Raw genomic sequence first — 24,747 nt, forward strand, 5'->3', positions numbered from 1 at the left:
GGGAGGCAGGGCCGGGGGGTGTATAGGGAGGCAGGATGGGGGGCTGCCCGGGGAAGGGAGGCAGGGTCGTGGGGGGTGCCCGGGGAAAGGGGCCAGGGCCAGGAGGGGGTGTCCCAGAGCGCTGGGGCGAGGGCTGTGGGGTGTCTAGGGAGGCAGGGTCGGGGGGGGTATCCGAGCGGGCCAGGGCCGGAGGGGGTTGTCTAGGACACCCCCATCCGGCCCTCTCCCCTAGAGGGGCCGGGGGGCCAAGGCCAGGGGGTGTATAGGGAGGCAGGGTCGAGGGGGTGTCCGGGGAAGGGAGGCAGGACTGAGATGGGGTGTCCGACGGGGGTAGGGCCGGGGTGGGGGTCCCAGAGGGGTGGAGGGCGATGCCCTGGGTGTTTTTGTCCCTTCCAGCCTGTCGCCCCCTCCCCGGCAGGGCCTGTCCACCCCTGGTGCCAGCACTGTGCAGTGTGGGCCCGGCCCCTACCTGATGCCATATCTGTCCTGATCCCTCGGGGGTGGCTGGCCCTGGGGGGGCAGGACCTGCTCTGCCAGCAGGGCTCAGGGTGTGGGGATTGGTGGGGATCACCCCGAGTCCCCATAGGCTGTCAGTTTGGCCTTAGATGCTGGAAGCTCAATCTCGTCCAGCCAGCACCAGGGGTCACATGAGGAGTGTGTGGTTTAGTGCTTCGTGGCATGGGTGTTTGGTTAAGTTGGTGCTGTAACAGTAAAAAAAAAGGTTTGGGGAAACTAACTGAAACTGAAGTCCATAGTTCCCAAAAGAGCAGTGAGCTAATAATGTTTGCTGTCTGTTACACTGCTGGTAGGAATGGCCCTAGATGATTATTAATCGCCCCTTCCCCATGGTCAGGCAAGTTTCTATATTGCATTCTAGCTCTCGCTGGCAGGGCAGTGGGGACAGAGCTGCTGGCTGGATTTCTACATGTGTATTATAGCCCTTGCTGGCAGGGATGCAGGGTCTCTGAGCAGTTCACTAAGTGTGTGTTGTAGCCCTCGCTGGCAGGGTGCGGGGTTGCTTGGTGGGTTTCTGTGTGTGTTGTAACTGTCACTGACAGGGCGGTAGGTATGGGGTCATTAGGTGGGTGTCTACATGTGTATCGTAGCCCTTGCTGGCAAGGTGATGGATACAGGGCTGCTGATCTCAGCCTGAATAGCTGGGTGCTGCCGTAGAGTCTAATGCAGGGTTTCTCAAACTGGAGGTCGGGACCCCTCAGGGGGTTGTGAGGTTATTACATGAGGGGTCGTGAGCTGTCAGCCTCCACCCCAAACCCGGCTTTGCCTCCAGCATTTATAATGGTGTCAAATATATAAAAAAGTGTTTTTAATTTATGGGGGGGGTCGCACTCTGAGGCTTGCTATGTGAAAGGGGTCACCAGTGCAAAAGTTTGAGAACCACTGGTCTAATGGGTCAGGTTATCTCTGTTAGCCTGTTGATGCATCGTATTTATTTAGGGGTTTCTTTATTGGATTTCAGGCCAGCAGGGCTTTTCCTTACCTCCTCACAGCTCTCTGATGCTTTTGTTTATTGTCTGACCTGTGGCTGTCTGATCAGTATGGGCTGTTTCTGCCTTTCCAAAGTAGGAGTGGAAGCTGTTGTGGTGGTTGGTTGTGTTCATCTCTCCTGAGTTGTCTGCTCAGCCCCTGTGTCCTTTGCTCCTACTGTGAATGACTGGATTCTTCACCTATCGCAGACACGGCATCTTGGAGTTGCGTAGTGGCAGTCATAGTTTGGGAGCAAAGGGTCTGTAGATTGTGGAGGTAGGTGCTGGAAAGGATAGCAATGATGTGCTACTCTGCGGTTTATTCCCTTTTTGTGCTTGGTGTATTACTGGCGTCTGACCTTGGATGCAGCCTTGTACAGATTTAATTACAGCATGTTCTGCTTTGGAGCAGAAGGCTCTGTCTTGGGTAACAGATTGACTCAGTCACTCTCAGTGGATGTACCAGGTCTTGGAGAATTGGACACACGTAAACAGCTGGGCCAGACCCTGCCCATCACTGGCAAAGCAGTATCTAGCCCCATCCAGCGCTCCCAGGAGACCATTCTGCTATTCCCATGGTGGAGGCTAATGTCTTCTCTTGCACTTCACACCCTCCCTCCCCACAGACCCTATGGTTTCCCTGACCGAGCCCACTGAAAAGCCTTCTGCCCTGTTTGCCTTAATGATGTGATAATTTCACCATTGGCAGCCCCCAGCTCCTAGTCCCGTCAGTGCCCGGTTGGTGCCTCGCTGGAATGCCAATCGGTATCTGGCAGAAGGGAAGCAAAGATCCTTGTCCAGCTGTGCACTGGGCCACCCTGCCAGTTTCCTGAATTTCAGGTTCTAAAACGGGGTGGGCAAACTTTTTGGTCTGAGGGCCACATCGGGATATGGAAATTGTATGGCGGGCCATGAATGCTCACAAAATGGGGGTAGGGGTGCAGGAGGGGGTGAGGGCTCTGGCTGGGGGTGTGGGCTCTGGGGTGGGGCCAGAAATGAGGCATTCAGGCTGTGGGAGGGGGCTCCAGGCTGGCACTGAGGGCTTTGGAGGGCGGGAGGGGGATCAGGGCTGGGGCAGCACATACTACGTACTTGTACTACGGGGGGGGGGGGGGGGGGGGGGGGTCATGCTGGCTACTTCCTGGGAGCCACGCGGAGCGGGGTAAGTCCCAGACCTCGCTCCCCGGCTGGAACACCGGAGCAGGGCAAACCCCCAAGCCCGCTCCCTAGCGGGAGCTGAGGACCAGATTTGATGGGCTGAATGTGGCCGACGGGCTGTAGTTTGCCCACCCCTGTTCTAAAAGAAGCTTTGAGAGGAAAATAAAAGATCTTAAAGTACAGTTGTTAAAACGAACTCTGTGCCAATGGCCTCCCCGCGTTCAGCGCAGTGACGTAAGGGACCGAGTGCAGAGCTTGAAGCCTGGGCTTCCTGCCTTGTTTGGGCAGGCGCCAGGAATCCGTGGCAGAGCGTTCTGGGAGTTTCCATGGTGGGGGTGGTGCTCAGGGCTCCTGCAGAGCAGGGATCTGGACTCCGCTAAACCCGGGGGCTTCCTGTATAGTAGGTGACTAAGCAGTGTGGTCTCTGGGGAATTTCCTCGGGCGAGATTAGCAGCTGGGCAGTGGTAGTGCTGGAGCTGCTCAGGGGCACAGGATGGGGAGGCTGCTGTGCTGTCCACCCCCAGAACGGCCTGCAGCGTCTTGGCTCCACCTGGGCAAGAGCAGCAGGGGCACGGGCTGTCCCTCTTCCTCCTTTGGGTCATGCCCACAGCTGGCCATGTCATGCACCTGCTCTGCCTCCACTTCCCTCCTTAAGACATGCTGCCTACAAGCAATCAGCTGGCCCACGAGTCTTGGAGAGAGCTGATTTTTATTTATTTATGAAAGAGAAAACTTGGCAGTGAGTCCGAGCTGCTCGGTTGTGCACACGACCCGTTGCTGCCATGCGTAGCCAGTGTTTCTTTTTCATTACCCTCCTTCTCCCTCCCCTCCGCTTGGTACGGTCACTTGAGTCGTGTGAGGTTCGGTTGTAATTGTCTGGGGGCTGGGGCTGTGCTGTCTGGATGGTACCCCAGGACTGTGAGCAGAGTCTGCGAGTGCCTCCCCAGGACAAGTTGCAGTGACCACCCCAGGGGGGTGTATGGAGCTGCTGTTTGTGGAGCGGGAGATGTATTACGCCCACGCGGTTCCCCTCCCCAGCTTCCTTTGGTGGCAGAGGCTCTTCCCTGGATGCGGGCCACTGACGTGACTGTCACTTTTCCTTCCTTCGCCCAGATGAACCCGAGGTGGCTGGGGAGGTTCCCAGGACAGCTCCAAACCCGCCCCAAATGACTGCACCTGCTGGACCGGCAGCTGTCAAGCCAACAGGTAGGTGGGACATTTCTCCTCCCTTCGCTCTCCCTAGGATTTAGCTTAGTCTGCAGTTACTAAGGGCAAGCAGCCAAGTCTGTGTCTGTCTGGCGCTGGACGCTGTAGGCGCAACGTGCTGTCGTTGGAAGGCAGCTGGCAAAGGCAGACGTGGCGTTTGGGCCCTGGTCTGTTTGGGTGTGAAGGTGGCGTTACCGGATCATTCAAAGCAAGCGCCTCTTGTGCTTTGCCTTGGAAGGCTCAGGGATGTGGGGTCTTTTTGCACTGAAGGATTTCACAGATGACTCAGCGGATTGGGATCGTCCTCTGCTCTAATTGATGATGTGGAGTCTTTAGCCAGATATTTGTTCCAACCCTTTGGCTTTGTTTTGGTCGCTCAGAGTCTCATGCAGCGTGAATAAAAATCCCTTCCCACCTCAGTCAGGGTATGTCTGGGCTTAAAATGGCACTGCAGTGTAGACATCACCTACAGCAATGGGAGGGGTTCTCCCATCGCCATAGTTAATCCACCTCCCCGAGAGGTGGTAGCTAGGTGAGTGGAAAAATTCTTCCATCGACCTAGCTCTGCGTACATCAGGAATTAGGTCAGTATAGCTACGTCTCAGGGGTGTGAATTTTTCACACTCCTGAGACGTAACCTGTACTGATATACAATCCTCGTGCAGACCAGGCCTCAGTTAGGTTCAAGTGTCAAACCCGCTAGTCCTCCATAGACACTTCTGTCTAGCTGGTTTTTCCAGGGACCTGGATTTGTCACATGAAAAGCGAATGGAAGAAACTCTTCAGGCCCCTTGTTAGTGACCGTTATGAAACAAAACAAGGGGCAGATGCAATTGTTTCCCCCCCCCCTCTGTGCTCACCTTTAGGGCCCATCAGGGAGCCGGCTTTTGGAATTTGTGCGTATCGTTGAGCTCAACACCCCAGGTTGGAATCCGGAGCTGTGTGCTCTGATGGCACCTGGAGGGAGTGGCTCCATCTCAGTGGAAAGGTTGCTGGCAGAGAGCTTTTTTCATTTACAGCAGTCCCGGGCTTACGGCCTGATTTAGCTCACTGAGCTCCAGCCACCTGTGGACTGTTGAATCTGTTTTGCTACTTTTCAGATTTATTCAGTAGTTAAACAGTTGAAACGCCTACAACTCTGGGATAGGCAACTGGCTTTCCTGATTTGTAGTGCTGCTCACAACAATTACCTTGATAAGCTTTAAATCATACAGCGCTGGCACATTCCGGACTGCCCCGAATGAGTACTTAAGAGGGAGTTCCCTGCTTTGGAGACTGAAAGGTCACAGGGGTCTGGTAGGGATGTGTGGGACCCGCATGGCACATTCAGCATAGCAAGCTTCTAGCCTCCATGGTTGCAAAGTTGCATCTTGTTTTAAATGAGATTGTAAGCCCTTTGGGGCAGGGACCACGTCTTCGGTGTGTCTGTACCACAGTATGAATAATGATCACCATCTCGGAGGAGCAGGCTGTGTCGATGGCTCAGTGATGCTTCCTACGTACCTTGGGAGTGTTGCCTCTCCTTATGTGCATGGTGCAAGAGGTGAGAACTGGCAAGAGAGCTGTAGCTTGGAAGCAGGGTATGCGTGGTGTTCAGTTGCCTCAAACCAGTGAGCTCTTTTTACACCCCTAGAACAGCTGTGTGTGCATTGTGTGGCATTCTGAGTTTGCTCAGCGAATCCTGGCAGGTGGCTGTTTCACAGATTGCATTTGAAATACTTTCTCTGTCCTCTGCTCTAAACCCAGGCAGCCGAGGGTGGAGGGAAACTCTCACTGGTAACTCTCCTCTGCCTAGGTGGCTTATGTTTGCTCGGTGCGTACGCAGACAGTGATGATGAGGAGGGAGAGGCACCTGAGAAATCAGTGCCGTCCACAGATGCAAACGGCAACAATTCAACGGACATTGACAGCACGCTGGCAAACTTTCTGGCGGTGAGTAGAAATTCTGCCCTGGGTCTCAGTCAGGGGACGACAGGCAGGGCTCCGGGGTCACCACCTTCTGACAACCTGAGCTGTGCTTGTGGAGAAAAGTGGGCGAACGTGCTTTTGCTGGGGTGAAAGGCAGGGGGGTGGAGGATGAAGCTGGTGGGCGGGGTTTCAGGGCTGCTGAGTTTGGAGGACTCGCCTGGGGTAGCGGCTGCTCTCTGCGCGTAGGGGAATACGCTGATTGCCCCAGATCTGGGGCTTCAATTCATTTGTAAACGTTTTGTGCTTTCGAAGGAGATTGATGCCATTACAGCTCCGCCCCAGCCTGCTGGATCCACGGGTGCCTCCGCCGCGCCCCCGCCGACTCCGCCGCGCCCAGAGCCTAAGGAGTCTGCCTCGAGCCATCCCTCGGCTACGGCGAACGGGACGGGCTCTGCCCAGCCGGCGGAGTGGCAGTATGACACCCAGTGCTCGTTGGCAGGAGGTGAGCTCTGTTGCCGGGTTCGTCTGCCCCAGGGCGTGCGGGCAGCCATTCCAGCTGGGGGGGCCTCCATCCCCGGCAGCACGCCAGCCCCCGTGTCCCTTTCATTGCCTGGAAACAGCCGCGTTCTCTCTAGCTGTGATGTCAGAAGATGAATGTTGTGCTGTAGCCCCAAGAATGAAACACTTAGTGGCCGACACATACAGGTTTGTGTCTTCCAAGGGCTATTGGTGAGTGGCTGGCGCGTGGGGTGAGCGCAGGGACAGCTGGTGGGGTCCCTGTCTCCTGAGGCACGTGGAGAGGGCCATGGTGCCTAGCGGCGGGCTTAGGGTCATCCTCCTCACTCATGGCCTTTGGTTTTCTTCCCTCAGTGGGCGTGGAGATGGGAGACTGGCAGGAGGTCTGGGATGAGAACACTGGCTGCTACTATTACTGGAACACGCGGACCAACGAGGTGACCTGGGAGCTGCCACAGTACCTCGCCACCCAGGTCCAGGGGCTGCAGCGCTATCAGCCCAGGTGAGGCCAGGCCACCTTTGGAGCATGGGGGGGGGGGATGCGGCTTGTTGGTATGTGCCCGTCACAGCCTCTGCTTTCCCTCCCCAGCTCTGTGGCAGGTGTCGACGGGAGTTTCCTGGTGGCTGCAGACCTGTACCCTCAGGAGAAAGGGGTCGCTGTTGCTAGCATTAGCCGTGGGACTGTCCTACCCAAGCGAGAGGTGAAGAAGGTCAGTGGGAGTCACCCCTTTCCTCGTTCCTACAGAACATCTCAATGAGACGCTGCATCACGCTGCAGGCTGGCCTCGCCCCTGGGCTCCCGGGGATCAGAGGGGCCAGGAAGGAGCTAGAGAGCCCAGAGGAGCCTCAGCTAGCCACGGAGTTTGGACAGCTGGGCGTCTCTGAGGCCAGGCTCCCCACCCCCACCTCCCTGGGTGGAAAATCCTGCTCTAGTGGTGGGATGCATGCTCCAAGTGCCATTCTGCTCTAGAAATGGCCCCGATGGGTCCTGTGTTCACTTGGCGTTCTTTTACCCCTGTAGAAGGGCAGCTCAGCACGCCAGCTGGGCGTTCTCTGCTCTGGTCACCTGCTGGAGGGCTCTGGGGGTGTAGGAATGAAAACTGGATTGGGTGGAGGGACTGTGTAGGCTCCGAAGCAAGGGCTGCCTTGCTGGGTGGATCCTGCGGTACTGAGCACGTTGCCAGCACTGGGAACTTCTGCTTCACCTGGGCACCGATTCCCTCTGTGGGGATGGCACAGTGCAGCAGTGGGCAGTATGTGGCACCTGGCTAGCAGCGCAGAGAGACTCCCGCTCCCTCTGCTGGAGCTGCATTGAGTCAGCGAGGCTATCAGGAGCGATGTGGGTGGCCTTCGCTCTGCACACACCCTGAGAGCTGCCCCGGCGACTAAGACTATACCAGGCCAAGGAGTCACTTTGAGGGGAGGAGCTCAGGGTTTGCCGTGCCGGATTGGAAGGACAAAGCCCAGGAGCCTCTGCTGCTTTGATGAAGGTGCAAGGAGCCCTGCACAAGGCAGTGATGGGCCAATTGTCCCCAGAGATAGCGGCCTCCAATAATTGGAGGCTGACTGTTGCCCTCCATAGAAACCCTGCTCCTCTTTCCAACCCTCCCAGACTATTGGCCTGACAGACAGTTTGTGGCACTGAGTTTCCCAGGCTGATCATATAGAGAAGCATGTATTCTCTTTCTGAGTGCGCTGCCCGGGGGACTCTCTGACTGTGCCCCTGGTTTTGTGGCTGAGAAGCGTTCCGTCTGCACTGTCCCCCCTGTATAACATCCCTGGTGGGAGGTGGAGTTTGGAGAAGGACAGGCTTACTGTTTTATGGAGGAGTTCAGGGAGGGCGTGCCGTGCATAGGGGGTCACGTGGAGTATCCGGCTGCATGGTAAGAGAATAAAAACTACTGGCCATCTTCTAGTGCCCCTCTGGATCAAACATGCCTTCCCCAGGAGGCCTGTGTTCAGTTCTGGGTCCCTCGTCTCATGAAGGAGACGGGTCAGAGGCAGGCGATGAGAGTGATCAGAGGCTGGAAAAACATTCGTGGAAAGGGTCTGCAAAGGCTGCAGCTGTCCAGCTTAGAGAGGACGTTGCGGGGGTGAGGGAAAGGAGGAGGGCCAGACGCTCCCAGTAGCCCCTTCTCCCAGGCTGCACTCAGGAGTCCCTTTCTAAGAGGAAGTCCCCGTACACCAGGCCCCATTGATGTTTGGGTCTTGCAGGCCCGCAACGCACCCTGGACGCCAGCAGCGCCCAGGGTCTCAGAAGGGATCGGCCATAACTCTGGGTGTTTGCTGGGTGGGATGCAGCGGGTTAAGTACTGAACCTCTCACTGACAGGGTTAGGGAGATACTTTCCCTAGAGGCTCGTTACTCCAGAATTGTCCACCCCAGGGTTCTTGCACCTTCCTCGTAAGCTCCTGGCTGGAGGATGGCTGTTCCTGGATTGCTGCAAATCACTGGCTGGGAAAAGGCCCTCACTGCAGGGATCTCTATAGGGGAGTCTTGTTCCTCCCTCTGCCACTGTCTGAGAGTCCCTCGGGCTGTCAGGCAGCGGCGATTCTGGAGCGGGGGAGAGCCCGTGACTCTTGTCTGTCCCGCAGGAGGTGAATGAAGGCGTCCAGGCCCTCTCGAGCAGCGAAGAGGAGAAGAAGGGGGTGGCGGCGTCCCTGCTGGCTCCGCTGGTCCCCGAGGTGGTGAAGGAGGAAGAGGAGCGCTGGAGGAGGAAGGTGATCTGTAAGGAGGAGGTGGAGCCGGTGCCAGCGGAGGAGGTGGCTGCGGGGGAAGCGTCGGTGGCTGCTGACGAGCAGGATCCTTGCAGGGATGCTCTGGAAGACCCTTCCCAGGAGGGTCTGTGCAGCGTGGTGCAGTCAGGGGAGAGCAGCGAGGAGGAAGAGGAGCAGGACACGCTGGAGTTGGAGATGGTGTTGGAGAGGAAGAAGGTAAGTGGCAGCTGGGGGAAAAGGGGGCAGGTGCTGCCGGGCTGCTGTTGGAGGGAAGCCCTGTGTCATTAACAGTCCAGGCAGGCCGAGAGAAAACCTAGTCTCAATCGCCACCCAGCCCCTGTGTGGTCTGTGCCAGGGACTTAGTGGGGATTCAGGGGCTGCCTCCATCACCTATGGGGCAGAGTGCCCAGGGAGACACCACACAGTACGCTCCTCCCTCCGGCAGAATGACCCCATGGCTGTGTCTACGCTACAGGCGCTACGGTGCTGCAGCTGTGCCACTGTAGCGTGGACACATCGTACAGCACCTCTGGCCACCGTAGCTAGGTCGATCTCAATTTGAAGTGTAGACCAGGCCGAAGTAGCGCTGTGCTCCCCTGCAGTAGGCCACAGGACTGGAGTCACGGGGAGCAGCATTGGCCGGAGCATTGCATGTAGAAATCCAGGGGGAGGTGTTTCGTGAGCCCCTGTCTGTTTAGCTGACACTGTTTTCAATTAGCCAGTCGGAGAGAATTGCCAGTGGATGGAAAGCTCTGAAAAGAGTCTCTGGGAAAAGGGATTGCTCCCCAACCCCGGGGGCCAATCTCAGGATTCCCATTATTACCAACCCCTTCATCACGGGCACGCTTGTGCCAGGCTGATGTGACATCCGCCAGTGGGGCTCATGACAACCTAGGCTAGTGGTTCCTAGACTTTTCACCAGGGCAACCCACCAACTGCACCTTGTCTGTTTTTTGGTGACCCGCCATTACATGTATGCACCTCCGCACTCACCCTGAAGGGCTGGGCCTGGCTTCCTGCTCTGGGCATGGTGACCTGGCACAGGGGGTCGCAGCCCCACTCAGGTTTGGCCTGGCCATCCTCTGTCGTGAGGTCACCTTCTTGCGTATCAGCAGGGTGCAGCTCCTCCTGAGGTTTTGCCCTCCTCCCCTTCCCTTCTGTGAGTGCTGGGGGCTGCTCCCCGAGGCGGCACTCACCCTCTGGTCTTGTGGCAGGCGGAGCTGCGAGCCTTGGAGGAGGGAGATGGCAGCGTCTCGGGTTCCAGCCCGCTCTCAGACGGGAGCCAGTCAGCATCTCTTGACACAGCGCCCAAGCCGGCGTCCATGCAAGGGAAGTGGAAGCTTTTTGTCGGGGTTGCCAGCCCAGAGTCCACCAGCCGCGGCTCTAGCAAGACTGGCCGAGAGACTCCAGAAATCAAGGAAGCAGGTAATTTGAGAGACGCCTCCTGGGCCACGGCCCTCGCTTCCCAGCCAGTGACTGCAGGGAGAGCGGCGCCCTCGGGCACCGAATCGCAGTGTTCAGCGCGGGCTCCTCCTTCACATCGCAGGGGTTGGCAGCTCGAGGGTTTGTCTGGAGGGGTCAGGGCCCGGGCCGTGTTACCGCCAGGCTGAGTTCTTTCCTCTCTCTGCAGCCCAGCAGCGGTAATGCCTAGGCTATTAGCAATGAATGTCGTCTTGGGGGGCTCTGCGTATGCCCTCTACAGGGAGGAGCACCCCGGCACTTTGAGCCCAGAGCCCTGCCAATCTGCAGATAACATTTTTATATCCACGGATGCGGATATTCGTGGACCACTTTTGCAGCCCGGGGATCAGGTGCGGATACAAATTTTGTATCTGCGGGGGGGCTCTGCTCTCGAGGAGCACGCGGGGCGATGGGAGCAGTTCGGAGCTGGCTCGTGGGACGGAGGTTGGCTTCGCTGTATCGGTTCGTAGAGCTGGGTGGTTGTGAAGGGTCTGCACTGAGTCTCTGATCAGCACTAGCCATACAGGGTTCGCACTGCACCGCAGAGCCTGGCGGCTTGGACGACATTGCCACCGAGCGACTCCGTTCCTGACAGGGTGCTTGGGGGCATGTCCCATCTGCCTCCAGCAGTCCTGTGGGGTGGTTCAAGGCCTCTGGAGAAGATCTGGGGGCTATGGGGTCATCAGCATATGTATCAAACCTGCTGTCTGTCCCTCCTCTGAATGGAGCGGGCTGCTTTCCTGGTGTCTGACTGGGATAGGGTCTGCATTGAGAGCACGGTGGGTGGGTGAGACAGAGGTGATGCTTGTGGTGAAGGGACTTGAGCAGTGATGGGCAACCTGTGGCCCATCAAGGTAATCTGCTGGCGGGCCATGAGACAGTTAGTTTACATTGACCATCCACAGGCACGGCCACCCGCAGCTCCCAGTGGCCACTGTTCGCCATTCCCGGCCAATGGGAAGTGGCGCAGGCTGCAGGGATGTGCTGGCCGCCGCTTCCCACAGCTCCCATTGACCGGGAACGGCGAACCGTGCACTGGCAGCTGCAGGTGGCCGTTCCTGCGGACCATGTAAACAAACGTCTCACGGCCTGCCAGCGGGTTACCCTGATGGGCCGCAGGTTGCCCACCGCTGGACTTGAGGCTGCAGTGGGGATGTTTGGGGGCGCTCATAGACTGCGCTTGCTGCTGGGGTCTTGGGTGTATTGGCCAAGTGCCCCCCTTTCTGTGGGTTGGCTACTGTTGGGCCTGGCCTTTGCTGCCGAGAGCAAGGCCAGCGTCTCTTGCAAACCAGAAGTGCAGCACGCTGGGCAGTGCCTGGGGAGCTCCGCATGGGCCTGCCCACCTGGTCAGTGGGGTAGGGAGCAGGTCACACCAGTCCTTGCTCTGCTGCACTGGCTTCCTGTTGGCTTGCAGCACTGGAGCCGGCCTGCGAGGCTCTAAACAGCCTGGCCACCTGAGACTCCTCTTTCCCTGGGACCTCGTGGTCAGCAGCAAATGCTCAGTGCTCACTGACCCAGCCCACAAATATTGACTGCTAGGACTGGAGGCAGAATCCGTTGTAGACTTGTGGTTGCAGGAGGCAGGCTGGCTGGGCAGGTGTTGTATTGGGCCAGTCCACTGCTGTATTTGACTCCCTGGTCCTCGCAGTGCCGTGTGTGTGATACTTTGTGCAGGTGCCCAGAGACTGCCAGATGAGGCTCAGTTTCTAGCCCAGTGGTTAATTGGGGTGTGGATTACGGAAACACCCATCCGGGCAGGCGTCCCAGAGCTGGAGTGGGGTAGAAGTCCCGCCTTCCTCTAATATAGCATGAGGACTGGCGAGGGCTGACTCGTTGGGCAAGTGTAACGGTCTGACTTGTTAGGGGCGCTTGACTGCATGGGCTGGTCCATGGATCTGTGACAGAGTTTTGAGCCCTCCATGGCTCAAGAGGCCAAGCCAGACCTGCCAGGCCCTGATTAACCCAGAGCGCCTCGAGAGGGCTGGAGGTTTGTCCCGTCTCTTGCATTCAGTGTTGCAGGGTATTGTATAAACCAAACCAAGCCAGGCTGTGTCTGCCCCTGCTGCTCGGCTGTCTGGATTCTAACTTCTTCCTGGGCAATTTGGCCTTGAGTTCTGCAGAGCCCCTCTTCTGCCACAGAGACATCTGGCTTCACAGCTCCCAGCATGCTGGGCAGCTGCACCCCACGGATTGGCCCCCCCGGCCCCTGCCACGGACAGCTACAGTCCATGGATCGTCCCCCTTCCCCACCCCACTCGGTCCCTTCCACGGACAGCTGCGTCCCACGGATCGGCCCCTCCGGCACCTGTCATGGGCAGCTGCGCCCCACGGATCGGGCCTCTGGTTTCTGTGCCCCACTGACTAGGCCACCAATTCCCTACCATGCCCCTAAGGACTTTTGGCTTCAGGTCCAGAGCGCCCTTACGGATTCTCTGAATGTAGCTGACAAGGTCTTTGTGGCAGGGACAGCCTGTTACTCTGAATGTACAGTGTCTAGCACAGGGGTCCCATGATCTCAGCTGGTTCCTAGGCCCTACCATAATGACTAATGAAAGTACGAGCCCTTTCCAGGGTTGTCCTCCTGTCCTGTGGCAGAGCAGCACGTGCAGTTCCCTTGGTCGATGGGGACTGGGGGGCGAGAGCCCGGCTCCCTCTCTCACCAGCCCCTGCAGCAGAGGCAGAGAAGCGCCTGGAATGCGCTCAACCTTGGCCCTGCTTGGATACTTGGGGCAATCCTGAGTGCAGCTCTCAAAGGTCACAGGGAGGCCTCCTGAAAGGACAAGCCAGGAGGAGTCAGCAGGTGCCAGACCCCCCCCTCCCCAAGGAAAACATTCCTATGTTGGGCTATATCTTGGTGGCTGCCTCCTGGCAGGCTGCTCTGCAGTGACTCATGGTACTAGAGGATCTGAAGGCCTCAGCAGCTCCAGAGCTAAATGAAGGACTCCTGTGCATTCTCTCACTGTCTGGCTGGGCCTCCCCCCCCACCCCTCGGTCAGTCCGACTCTGCCTCCCAAGCCATGGAAGGGCGGAGAGCTGTTCTGGAGGGTCTGGGGACCTTCTAGAATAGAGGAAACCATGTGGAGAAATGTCCTATTGGCTGGGTCTAGGTACACGAGGCAGTGGAGGAAAGCAGAGCCATTGGCTGGTGTGGGGCCTTCACGTGGAGTGGGGCGAGAGGGGATTGGAGTAGGAGGGTCTCAGGCTCATGGTGGAATGAGATGGGCTGAAGGAGGAGAGTTTGTGGCGGACTGTGCAGGCGTGCAGAGCAGTCCTTGCCAGGCCTCTGCTCATTGCCTTGGCTTGAGCGCGCGTTCCATGAGGGCCCGGGGGACGCCCAGCACCCGGACCCTCAGCTCTGACAGTGGTGATGGTCATGGCTGGAAAAACCCACCTCGTCCCCTAGAGACTAAGGCCCTGGACAGGAGCAGAGACGGCTCCTTGGGCAGCGAGGAAGCTGCGAGCTGTGTTCGGGGGACAGGACTCCGTGTCCATTCTTTGTAGGTCAACAGGATTGCACCACAGCACAGACCTGGTTGGTGTTCTCGATTTCTCCTCTGAGTGGAAACAACCCTGCAGGGGCCTGAGCATTGCTGAACAGCTCAGGCCGGGGATGCGTCCTAGTGCGAACTGAGATGGTGCAATAGCTGAGTCGTGGGTTTGTCCAGCCCCAGAAACAGCCCTCCTCCCTTCCTAAGGGGAGTGACCCCTCCCCTAGCTGCCTGGCCCTGCTGGTGGGGAGGGCTGGGCCTGTGTGCAGTGCTGTAGAGCCGTACTTGGGTGAGAACAGCAGGTTCCGGCCGGGCCATCCTAAGAGATGTCTGGTGTCTGTATTACATGAACACCCAAAAGCTCCAGCCAGTATCTGGCCTCGTGACCGGTGCTGCACAGAATAAGAGACAGATTAGAGGTGATTTGACTGGGATTTCGTTCTTCCTTTGGGGGTGTCCCCTGCTCTCTCGCAGGCCTTCTCTGGCTGGGCTGGAGGGTTCCTCGAGGGCAGGTCTCGTGCTCTGAAGGAAGGAGGTTGGGGTTGAATCTTTAATGGCAGTGTCCTTTCCCCGTTCATTAGTCACTGGAGTTAAACTCCTATTGGCAAACTGGAAGGGCTGCGTGGGGTTCGCCTTGTGGCTTGGTGAACATGGTACGTCTACCCAACAAAAAACCATGCTCTGCGAGTCTCAATGACTGGGGCTCTCACTATGGGGCTAAAAACAGCCGTGTAGACATTCCCGCTCAGCCTGAAACCCGGCCACGGGGGAGGGTCCTGGAGGCCGGCCTTCAGCCTCTATGGGAACGTCTACACAGCTGTTCTTAGCCCCGTAGGTGAGCCCAAGTCATTGGCCCAGAGTCTGAGGCTCGCTGCCATCACGGGTGTGCTTGTTGGGTCGACGCACCCTTAGGGATTTTGGGAGCTTTGTCTGCCTGGCTGCGGTGGGCCAGGAGCAGGGCTGTGGGTGGGATGTGTATCCGGAGCTCAGCTCTGTATGACTCTTGCAAAGGCGTCCTTTATTCCCGACATTAATCGGTGACTGCAGTGAAATAGGTGTGAACTAGCTTGCTGGCTGTCTTAGGCTGGGCCTACACTACAGGGTTAGGTCGACGTAACCTGCGTTGTGTCCACCTACCTGTGGAAGTGTGTTCACTTAAATTTGGCTCCCGCCGACGTCAGTGCCTCTCTACGCCGATTTAGTAACACCACCTCCCCAAGCGGCGCTGAGTCACGGTCAATGTGATTAGGTCAACGCAGCATCAGTGTAGATGCTGCATTGCTTACATCAACTGTAACTGGCCTTCAGGCGCTGTCCCACATTGCCCCACACCAACAACACAATCGATACAAGCACTCCTGGTGAGGATGTGCACCGCCAACACAAGGAGCCAAGTATGCGCTCACAAGCAATTTAACGGCGGTGGCTATGTTCCGATGCAAGTTAGTTTGACGTAGTTTGTAGTGTAGACATGGCCTTAGTCTTCTGGCCTAGCCAGGACCTGGATTCTTAATGGGAAAAAAGCCCTACTTTTCAAACGATAAAGGAACAGACGAGGGTGCTGTCTACTGCTCCTCTTCAAATGCGCTGATTAAATCTCTGCCTGTTCCCAGTCCCTTCTGAGGCCAGAGTCTGCCCGGGAAGCCCAGGCCAAACTTGAACTTTTAAAATAGGATAGAATAGGGCCGAACTTTTTTAATTGACTCCCTCCCACGGCTGCCCGCTGATGGGGGGCCATGCGGTGGGTGGCGACTGCACTGCACTGCCCTGTGGGAACAGTTAGGAAGATCTCGTGTGTTTTCTCTCCCTCAGCAGCGAGTGCAGAAGCAGCCGAGGAGACATCAGACAAAGAGCTGGAGCCAGAGGAGGTCCAGGACAAAGTGAAAGCGCAGGGAGCACCCAAAGCAGAAGAGGAGGAGCAGGACCTGAAGGTGGGTGGGCAGCAGGGGAGGGAAGAATTTGGTATTGACTAGTGTTTGGGTCACAACTGCGTCTCTGTCCGGGGGGGGGGAGAGAGGGGCGGAGTGGGGTGTCCCCAGATTCCCTCCCATCCTCACTCTTGAGGGAGCCATGTCGGGGTTGGAGCATGGCCTCGGAGCCCTGGAGCGCTCCGTTGGGTGGCCCTCTGGCCTCGGCCCCAGGTGAAGGTGGGAATTTGGAGTGTTGGGGACAGCAGTGGAGCTGTGTTTGGGGTATGAGAGTGTTGCTTGTCTCTCTGCTCCTGAGAAGCAGTCTAGCGCGTGCTGCGGGTGTGGAGAAAGCAGTGGCTGGGTGGTGGTGGTGGGTTGCCTACCACTCAAGTGTAACTCCTCCAAGTCAGAGATGGAGGAGGTTTCTTAGCTCATCACAGGGCAGGCTTGTTCCCTGCTAGGTAGAATGAAATGGCTCCACTTGCGGAGTGCTGGGATTGGGGGAGGCAGGTTCTGAGCCAGGCACTCTGTACAGCCCACGGGCACCGTCTCACTGCCTCCCCCGCCTGCACTTAGCTACCCTGGGAAGCAGGGGCATAGCTGCGTGAGCGCTGGCAGTCCTCCGGGGCCTGCGGGCCGTCTGCGAGCTGATCCTCACCCCTTGTGTGCCCTGTCTCTCGGCAGTTTCAGATCGGAGAGCTGGCAAATACCCTGACTAGTAAGCTGGAGTTCCTGGGCATCAACAGACAATCCATGTCCAACTTCCACATGCTGCTGTTGCAGACCGAGGTAACGGAAGCCTGTGTGTGTCCCCGGGAATCAAACATCCTTCTATTTCCTGAGTGCTGGAAGCCAAGCTGAGCCCACTGCTCTAGCCCTAGGCAGCTAACCACTGTCCCCCTTCATTGTCTGAGTCCTTCCCCCAGCCCACCCAGACAGGACTGGTCTGTGTCCTTGCCCACCACCATCCATAGGGTAGGGTCCTGCCAAATTCACGGCCATGAAAAACGCATCACGGACCATGAAATCTAGTCTCCCCCTGTGAAATATGGTCTTACATGTACTTTTACCCTCTACTATACAGATTTAATGCGGGAGACCAGCGTTTCTCAAACTGGGGGTCCCTGAACCAAAAGAGGGTTTTTGGGGAGGATCACAAGGTTATTGTAGGGGGGTCCTGGTATTGCCTGTGCTGCTTTCAGAGCTGGGTGTCCCAGAGAGCGGAGGCTGCTGGCCAGGCGCCCAGCTCTGAAGGCGGCGCTGCCGCCAGCAACAGTGCAGAAGTAACAGTGGCAATACCATACCAGGCACCCTTACTTCTGTGCTGCTGCCTTCAGAGCTGGGTCGACTTCTACAGTTAAAACACCATGACATTTCAGATTTAAATAGCTGATATCATGAAATTTACAATTTTTAACATCCTATGACTGAAATTGACCAAAATGGACCATGAACTGCCCCCTTGCCAGCAGAGGGCAGCAACGCATCCCCCAGTGCTGCCCTCCTGCTGGTTTTACTATTGCTGTGCCCTCTCTTTGATGCCAAAGTGTGACAGCTTCTCTGCTTGCTGGCTCTAGACCCGGATTGCAGACTGGCGCGAAGGAGCTCTCAATGGAAACTACCTCAAACGCAAACTGCAAGATGCAGCCGAACAGCTAAAACAGTATGAAATAAACGCCACCCCTAAAGGCTGGTCCTGCCACTGGGACAGGTACGCACTCTTCTCCCCTTTTCACCTTTGACCTTTGACCTCTCAGACATGATTTGTGACCATCACCACCTGACGACGTTGGCGACATCTGTCCGGAGACTGAGAGCAGCTGCAGTTAGCGGTGCTGGGCGGGCAGAGAACCTCCGGCACTCACAGAGTTTGGGCCAGCCACCAAATTGGAGACCTAAAAAATCCCTGTTAAAAAAGTGTTTGGAATGGCTTTGGGTCGGTGATTGGACAGAGCTGGTTTTTACTCTCCCGAGTGTAGCTGCGCTGAGGAGGGCGGGCTCGGGGGGTCGCGCATGCGAGAGCTCTGTGCACTTTGCAGGACCTCTGGATCTCTACTCCGGCTAACAGCGCTGACCCTCAGGAGAGCCCCCCTGGCTGCGGATGGGAACCAAGCGCAAGATTACTATCTCCTACCGGCAGGTCAGACCCAAACATTTCTTTTTCTATTTGGCTTTTCTGGATTGTTTGTTCATTGTTTGAAATGTTTGCTCTTTTGTTTTTCAGCTCCCAGAGCCTCTCCCTCTCTCTAGCGTTCACTGTATGTTTGACACCAAGAGTATCATGCATGGGACCTCGACAGCCCATGGGGGGAGCAGCCGCCTTGCTTAAATTGGGCTGCTCCCTGTTTGTACTTCGGAGGCAGTTCTTAACAGTCCTGTTCCTAGAGAGAGCTCGCCCCCCCTCTCCTCCCGCCCTGTGAACATTAGCCTGCTTTCCCAGCCCTTCTCTCTTGGAGGGGAGGGCTCGGGGCTGGATTCACAGAGCCAGCAATGCAAACAGCTTTGAGCGAGCTCGCTCTGACCTCCCGCCTCCCTCCTCAAAGCTGTTTGTTGCCTTTGTGAATGGCAGCCCTGGTAGAAGAGGGGCTTCCCGGTGAGAGCCCAGCGCTGTCGCGGGAAAGGCCCATGTCTGCGTGTCGCTGCAGGGGAGGGAACGTAAAGCCGCCTGTTCTTTCTTGTGATCTAGGGACCATAGGCGCTATTTCTATGTTAACGAGCAGACAGGAGAGTCCCAGTGGGAGTTCCCGGATGGTGAGGAGGAAGAGGACGGGCAGGCCCCGGACAGTAAAGCTGAGGCTGTTCCCAAACCAGCTCTGAAGGAGAAGGCTGAGTCCGGTGGTGACTCCACGGTGGAGAACTCCACAGGTACTGGGGGGCCCAGGCTGTGAGATGGGGGAGGGGGAAGCAGTGTGGACTGGCTAGAGGGAGGGTGAGGGTGGCTGGCAGATGGTGGAGAGCTGCTGGTACCAAGGATTGTGCAGTGGTTAGAGCACTACCATTAGCAAGACCCGGCTCCAGTTCCCTGCTCTGCCATGGATTCATTGTCTGACCGTGGGCCAGACTCTTGCTGTCAGAGTTGCCGTCTGTAACGGGGTGTGAGGGCCAATCTGCAAGGTGGTGAGGGGGCCCCGGTGGTGGGTGATAGGGCCAGAACAAGCTCTCTGAGCCAGAAAGAGAGAAGAGGGGGTCTCTCTGCCGCCAGTGAGCGGTGGCTCGACACGCCACCAGGTTTCGGTTAGCCAAGGAGAGCGGCTGAGCCGTGGACGGAGTTATCTCAGAAGGGAGGAGCTGGAGTCGCACTGCCACACGCTTCCCCAAGAGCCTGAGGGCGCGCAGTCCCTCGCCCTACGGCTTGGGCAGTGAGCCCTGTGGTGTGCTGTACACGGGCACTGCGCATCCCTGCCACCGAAGTTGCCAAGAAGCAGGCTACCCCTTGAGGGAGGGGATCAGCACAGCCGAGCGGATGAATGGGTGGGTTGCGGCAGGAGCAGTTCCAGGGTGGGTTGTCAGGCATGCACCAATGTCTCTCTTCAGGTCCTCTCAGCAAAGAGCCCTTCTCCAGCCAAGTTCCTGCCACGTCCCTCGTGCCACTCACTCCGTTTTGGACTCTGCTTCAGTCTTCTGTCCCCGTGCTCCAGCCCCCTCTGCCCTTGGAGGTGCCCCCGCCTCCCCCACCTCCTCCAGAGTCACCCCCACCACCACCGCCGCCACCACCGCCTCCTGGGGAGGACGGAGAGATCCAGGAGGTGGAGATGGAGGATGAGGAAAGCGAGGAACCACCAGCTCCAGGAACAGAGGAAGATGCTCCTCTGAAACCGCTTCTCCGCCCAGCTGTCACCAGCAGCCAGGTGAGGGCAGGGAGCGACCGCTGCCCGGGGCGGGCCCAGGATCGGGTGTGCTGTGTGAGACAGGTAGCTCAGCATCACTCGGCCAGGCGTGTTTCCCAGTGGCTCTGCTTTGTATCCTCCTGCAGCAAGCCCCTGTCACCCCATGGGTAAGGGCTAGCTGCCTAGCAACTCTGTGTTTCTCTCCCCCCACCCCCTCCCAGTCCTGGGAGAGAAGGTTGACATGAATGATATACCCTCTCCAAAAGCCATTGCCGAGGCCCCTCCCAAGAGGCGGTGGAAAGGAGGTGGTCCTGGGACCTTGCTCAGCCCTGGATCTTGGGGGGAGCAAAGGTCAGTTTTAACGGGCAGAGAGGTCATTGGGCGTGCCGTGGTTCTGTGCTGTGAACCGGAGCCCGGGGGATCAGTGGATAAGGGGAAAAGCGTTCTGTAGTGAGCTGTCCGGCTCCTGCCTGAGGCCGGGCTGCTCTAGAACAGCCTAAACCCCGTATTCTCTGCGGGGGGATTTCACCCTCGTGAAATGGTTCCTCTTCCAGGAGTACAAAATGTTTCCCCCACACGAGGCGGAGAATCCATTTGTCTCCTGGGGCAGGGGCATGTTAAACCGCAGACCAAAGGTGCGCAAGATCCAAGGCCCCTGTGTGCTAGTAACTCGCTCGGCTGCACTCAGGAGTGGCTGTGCAAGGGACAGGAGGGCTGGGTGGGGGCAGCTGCCAGAGCAGAACCTAGCTGTGTAGGAGCTGCCGACGGCTAGGAATTTGGAGGGGGCAGTGGGTGCCAGCTGCCACGGGGGAGGGAGGGGGCAATGCGATCCCCGAGCCAGGCCAGTGCGGCAGGCCACCACAGTGGTGGGCTCCATCCATCGCTGGGTCACCCAGGCCTAGGCTCAGCGCTGCCTGGGGCTGTCTCGAGTGGGCACATCCCCTTGCCAGAGAGAGCCCCTGTCCGAGGGACACTGGGTTTGGCTGGCTCAGCAGAGGGGCCATGGAGATGTCTCCTGTGGTCAGGAGTCAGTCCAGCCCCCTGACTGGCCACCCCCTCTGCCTGCAGAGTAACTCCGAAGGCAGCGCCTCCGCCGCCCTCACCGCTAAGCCGCAGAAGAGGAAAGCCGGTGAGATGAGCACGGGGCTGGTGCAGCGAGCAGCGACCATCGGCAGCTGTCCCGTTCTCTACAGCCAGCCCGTCATGGCAGCCAGTGAGTACCAGCCCCGGAGCGGCGTCCCCGAGGCCAGAGCGGCGTCTGCAGCGGGGGCTGCCAGGGACGTACCAACCTCCATCTCTCTGCTGTGTCCGCAGGCCCTCAGCCCATGGGACTGAGTCTCCAACCGAGTTACCTGGGCGTGACTGCGCCAGCCATCATGAGCTATTCGGAGTGTGCCGTGCCCACCGGGCTCGCGGCCACCATGGCGCAGCCAGCCCCTGCACGAGGAGCCCTGCATGTCAAGGGGGCCACGGAGCAGCCGCCTCCCCCTCCTCCGCCGCAGCCGCCACCTCCGCCTCCCCCAACCACCAAAGCACCGCCTCCCGAGAAACCTCGCAAGGGGAGGAGGGACAAGGTAGGGGTGGGCTCACTGCTGCCCGGGCGGGCCGGGCCTGTGGGGAAGCCGCTGGCAGATCCAGGCTGTGCCTGCAGGGTGGGCGCGAGCAGCGAGAGAAGAGTCAGGACTTCGTGGCCTTGGGAGACAAGTCGCTTCCCTCTGATTTTCTGTAAAGGGGAGGCTGGCTGATGTGTGGAGAACCTTGGAGTCCCTGAGCAAAGGGCTGATGTTGCAGGCAGCTTGCCCCCCGCTCCTGGGCAGTGGCTCCCCTAGTGTGGGGCAGGTCGACCCCCAGGAGTGTGTGGCCAGCACTGGGCTAGCAGGCTTGCTGCTAGTCAGCATAGAAGTGACTGGGGGGAAGCGCGTTCTCTCACTGGCGGTAGCTAGACACACCGCTTCCTCGGAGTTCTTGGGGCTCCTCCAGCATTAAGGGGGGACTGTGTCCTCATCCCTGACTGGGCCTGTAGGCTTTACTGTAATACACCTAATAAATAATGTACAGCCCCTAGCACAGCAGGGCCCTGACCTGTGGCTTGCAGGGACTACGGTAATATAGTCGTGTGTGGCAGGGCTTGTGCCCGCCCCTGACTCTGGCTGATCAGTCCCAGTCCTCTCCCCTCCCCCCATCTCTCCCAGCTGGCCACTGGAGCAGAGTAATGTGCCCCCCTGCAAGTATCGGCCGTTGTTCCCCCCACACACTCTGCCTCCGTCCTTGTGGCTGGGTCCCTGTTGCCTTCCTCTCCCTCCTGCCCTGGCTCTGTGGGGGAGGGGTGCTCCTCTGTGCCCACAGTGCCACCTGCATGGTCCCAGCTCTTCCCCTTCTTCCTGTGCAGGGCAAGAAGGGGAAAGCGAAGATGCCGTCGCTAGTGAAGAAGTGGCAGAGTATCCAGCGGGAGCTGGACGAGGAAGAGAACTCCAGCTCCAGCGAGGAGGACCGGGAGCTCACCTCTCAGAAACGTATTGAGGAGTGGAAGCAGCAGCAGCTAGTGAGGTATGGGGGGAGGGGGAACTGGACCTGGAGCCTGCTCCTTGGGAGGGGCCAGGTGGGCCCGGAGCCTGCTCCTTGGGAGCCCTCTGCACCTGCTCGTAATCCAGTTCCTGCTACACCCCTGGCCAGGGCACCAGCCAGCCCCCCCAGGTGGCAGTGTCAGCAGAGGGGTCCCAGGAGGGAGCGTTCCTCCCCTCAGAGCCAGCTTCCCCTGGACAGGGCAGCATGGCTGTGCTGTGCTGCCTCTGGGGTCCTCGCCCCCTTTCTCTGTGCCACAGTCCCCAGGAGACCCTCTCACTGGCCCGGCCTCTCTGCTGCTGGCTGTATCCATTGCCGTTATTGGGGGGGCGGTTCTTTTCCTGTGACTATCCCGACAGCTGTGAACGGTTATTGCTCGTGCCTTAGTGAGGCACTTCCTGGCACCCTTCACCTTTCTCCAGGGCACCCTCGAGCACTCCCCCTCGGATCAGCCCTCTCCAGCCTGCCCACGCGAGCAGTGGTCTCGGCCCGGGTGGCTGCCCCGTTCATTGGAAATCCAGCTCCTCTAGCAGATCCCCCTTTCCTAGGCCATGCCAGCGGAGAGCCCACTGCCCTCGGCGCCTCCTCTCGGGGACAGCACTGTCTTCCTGGGCCACTTACCCCACATTGTGCTGAGCTGGAGTTCTCCGCCAGTCACAGCGCGGCAGCTGACTCATGACGTCACCTGCTTAACCACAGCCCTCAGCTCCTCTTCCAGCGTGTAGGGCCAGCTGTCCCGTAGCCCCAAGCTGGGCAGGGTCCTTGGCCAGCACCTTTGGGCTCGCAGTGTAAAGTAGTGGGGCCTGGGAAGCGCGAAGGCAGGGCGAGAGGGCATGGGGAGGGAGAAGACCTTACTGCCTGCCACCACCCTGCAGTGAGCTAGGTGGCATGGGCTAGGTCCCTCCCGCCACTGTATTTACAAAACTCCCATGGGTCAAGTTTCGTGGCCACTCCAGCTCCTCCCTTGGGGTCCTTCCAGTGGCCGCCTGAGCCCGAACGCCCCACTCTGAAGATGTGTATAAGAAACTTCTTCCCTCTGCCCATCCCGAGGGGAGCAGGTGTATGTGTGTGGGGGGGGAGGGAGGGGTAGCTGGATCCTCCCATCAGATCTGCAGCTGGGGAAGTCTGACCTGTCATGCACTGAGTGTGAGGGGTGGGGATTCCCAGCAGCAAGGGGACAGCGCTTGACTGAATCCTTCCCAGCCCCCAGAACTGCTCCCTGGCACAGCACCTTCTAGCGGCCCCAGGAGGTCTTAGGCATATGGCCAGTTTCCTGCCGACACGCCCCTGATGCTCTCCGGAGGGTTGATTTGGCCATTCTGCGTCAGAGGCAGCTCTGTGAACTTCGCATCGTGTGCACGTCCCCTCTGTGCGGAGCCCACCCCACCCCCTGCCAAGGGCAGATCAGGCCCCTGAGGGTGGGCTGCACAAGCGCTGCCCGGACTCCTTTGCCGGGCCTGAGGTGCTCTTTGTCCCCGCAGTGGTATGGCGGAGAGGAACGCCAATTTCGAGGCCCTGCCGGAGGACTGGCGAGCGCGGCTCAAGCGGAGGAAAACCACTTCGAGCACATGAGGCATCGGCACTGTTTTTTTTTTTTTTTTTACCATGTGTACAGTTTAAAGCCTCTTACCAATACGACTGTTGTCAATAAATTGTAACCATTTGGGGCATCCCGTTTCAGTTGAATGGGCTGATGCAGCGATCCCCTAGACTGGGACCTCTCCAGGGTGGGAGCCGGGATGTGAAAAGCCTGTTAGGTAATGGGCGGCCTTGACTGGCCTTGTGCTCGCCGTTCGGCTCCTCCTGGCACCATGGGGGCGCTGGGCATGAATAGTCCGTTTTGGGGTTGGGCTCTGGCAGCGACTGCCCCCCCCACACCACGCTTGGCTTGGCTGGTAGAGCCGAGTCGAGCTCAGAACCCTCGCCCTTCCCCTTGCGGTTTAAGAAGGCGGCGGCTCTTCCTTGGCTTTTAGACCTCACTCTCTCGGACGCCTCCTGGCGTTGCCATTCCCAGCATCTCTGGCCCGAAGGTGCTGCAGCTCTGTCCCGTGCCGAGTAGGAACCCGTGTGCGCACTTCCTCCGTCAGACCAGCCAGTGGCCCAGACAATCTCTTCACTCGATTCCAGGGCTGTCTGTGCAGGCCCTAGTGCAGTGACTAGACAAGTCCACCTTGCCTGGGCCATAAAACCTTTGGTGGGCCCTTGGACACGTTTACGAGCCAGCTGGGAGGTGGTGGGAGGCCATGTGTCAGGAGCTGTTTGCTCTCTAGTTCTACCCCGTTCTAGGCCCCACCTCCTTCCACTCCCCATCAGTCCCCCGATTTCAGCAAAAGTAGCTTTTGTCCCTGTTAAGCCCCCCCGCCCTCTCCCGTTTGGCTCAGAATCAGGTAAAAGTCACTTTCTTCCCACGGAAGGGAAGGCAGCTCGGGTTTCCAGCCGTTTGTATTTCTCCAGTTTTTGGCTTTGTAAATTTGTACATAGACCTGAATAAAATCTCTTTTTATACTTCA

General features: G+C 58.3%; 1 protein-coding gene across 3 annotated transcripts in view; it reads left to right on the forward strand.

The window, feature by feature from the left end:
• The window catches only part of FNBP4 (formin binding protein 4), a 25,185-nt gene extending 438 nt beyond the window's left edge, over nucleotides 1-24,747 (forward strand). Inside the window, exons 2-17 of one of the 3 annotated variants that reach the window (XM_024209999.2) lie at nucleotides 3,756-3,848; nucleotides 5,644-5,780; nucleotides 6,069-6,258; nucleotides 6,627-6,774; nucleotides 6,862-6,982; nucleotides 8,867-9,205; nucleotides 10,204-10,414; nucleotides 15,751-15,869; nucleotides 16,533-16,637; nucleotides 17,426-17,559; nucleotides 18,535-18,713; nucleotides 19,383-19,696; nucleotides 20,744-20,888; nucleotides 20,990-21,249; nucleotides 22,065-22,222; nucleotides 23,719-24,747. In XM_024209999.2, the coding sequence (XP_024065767.2) occupies nucleotides 3,756-3,848; nucleotides 5,644-5,780; nucleotides 6,069-6,258; nucleotides 6,627-6,774; nucleotides 6,862-6,982; nucleotides 8,867-9,205; nucleotides 10,204-10,414; nucleotides 15,751-15,869; nucleotides 16,533-16,637; nucleotides 17,426-17,559; nucleotides 18,535-18,713; nucleotides 19,383-19,696; nucleotides 20,744-20,888; nucleotides 20,990-21,249; nucleotides 22,065-22,222; nucleotides 23,719-23,809 (2,744 nt within the window). In that variant the 3' untranslated portion in view covers nucleotides 23,810-24,747. The other 2 variants (XM_024210000.2, XM_024210001.3) reach the window with 2 other exon arrangements.

Source organism: Terrapene carolina, unplaced genomic scaffold (genome assembly GCF_002925995.2).
Source record: "Terrapene carolina triunguis isolate 2854851 unplaced genomic scaffold, T_m_triunguis-2.0 Scaffold926, whole genome shotgun sequence".
NCBI classification, from domain to species: domain Eukaryota; kingdom Metazoa; phylum Chordata; order Testudines; family Emydidae; genus Terrapene; species Terrapene triunguis.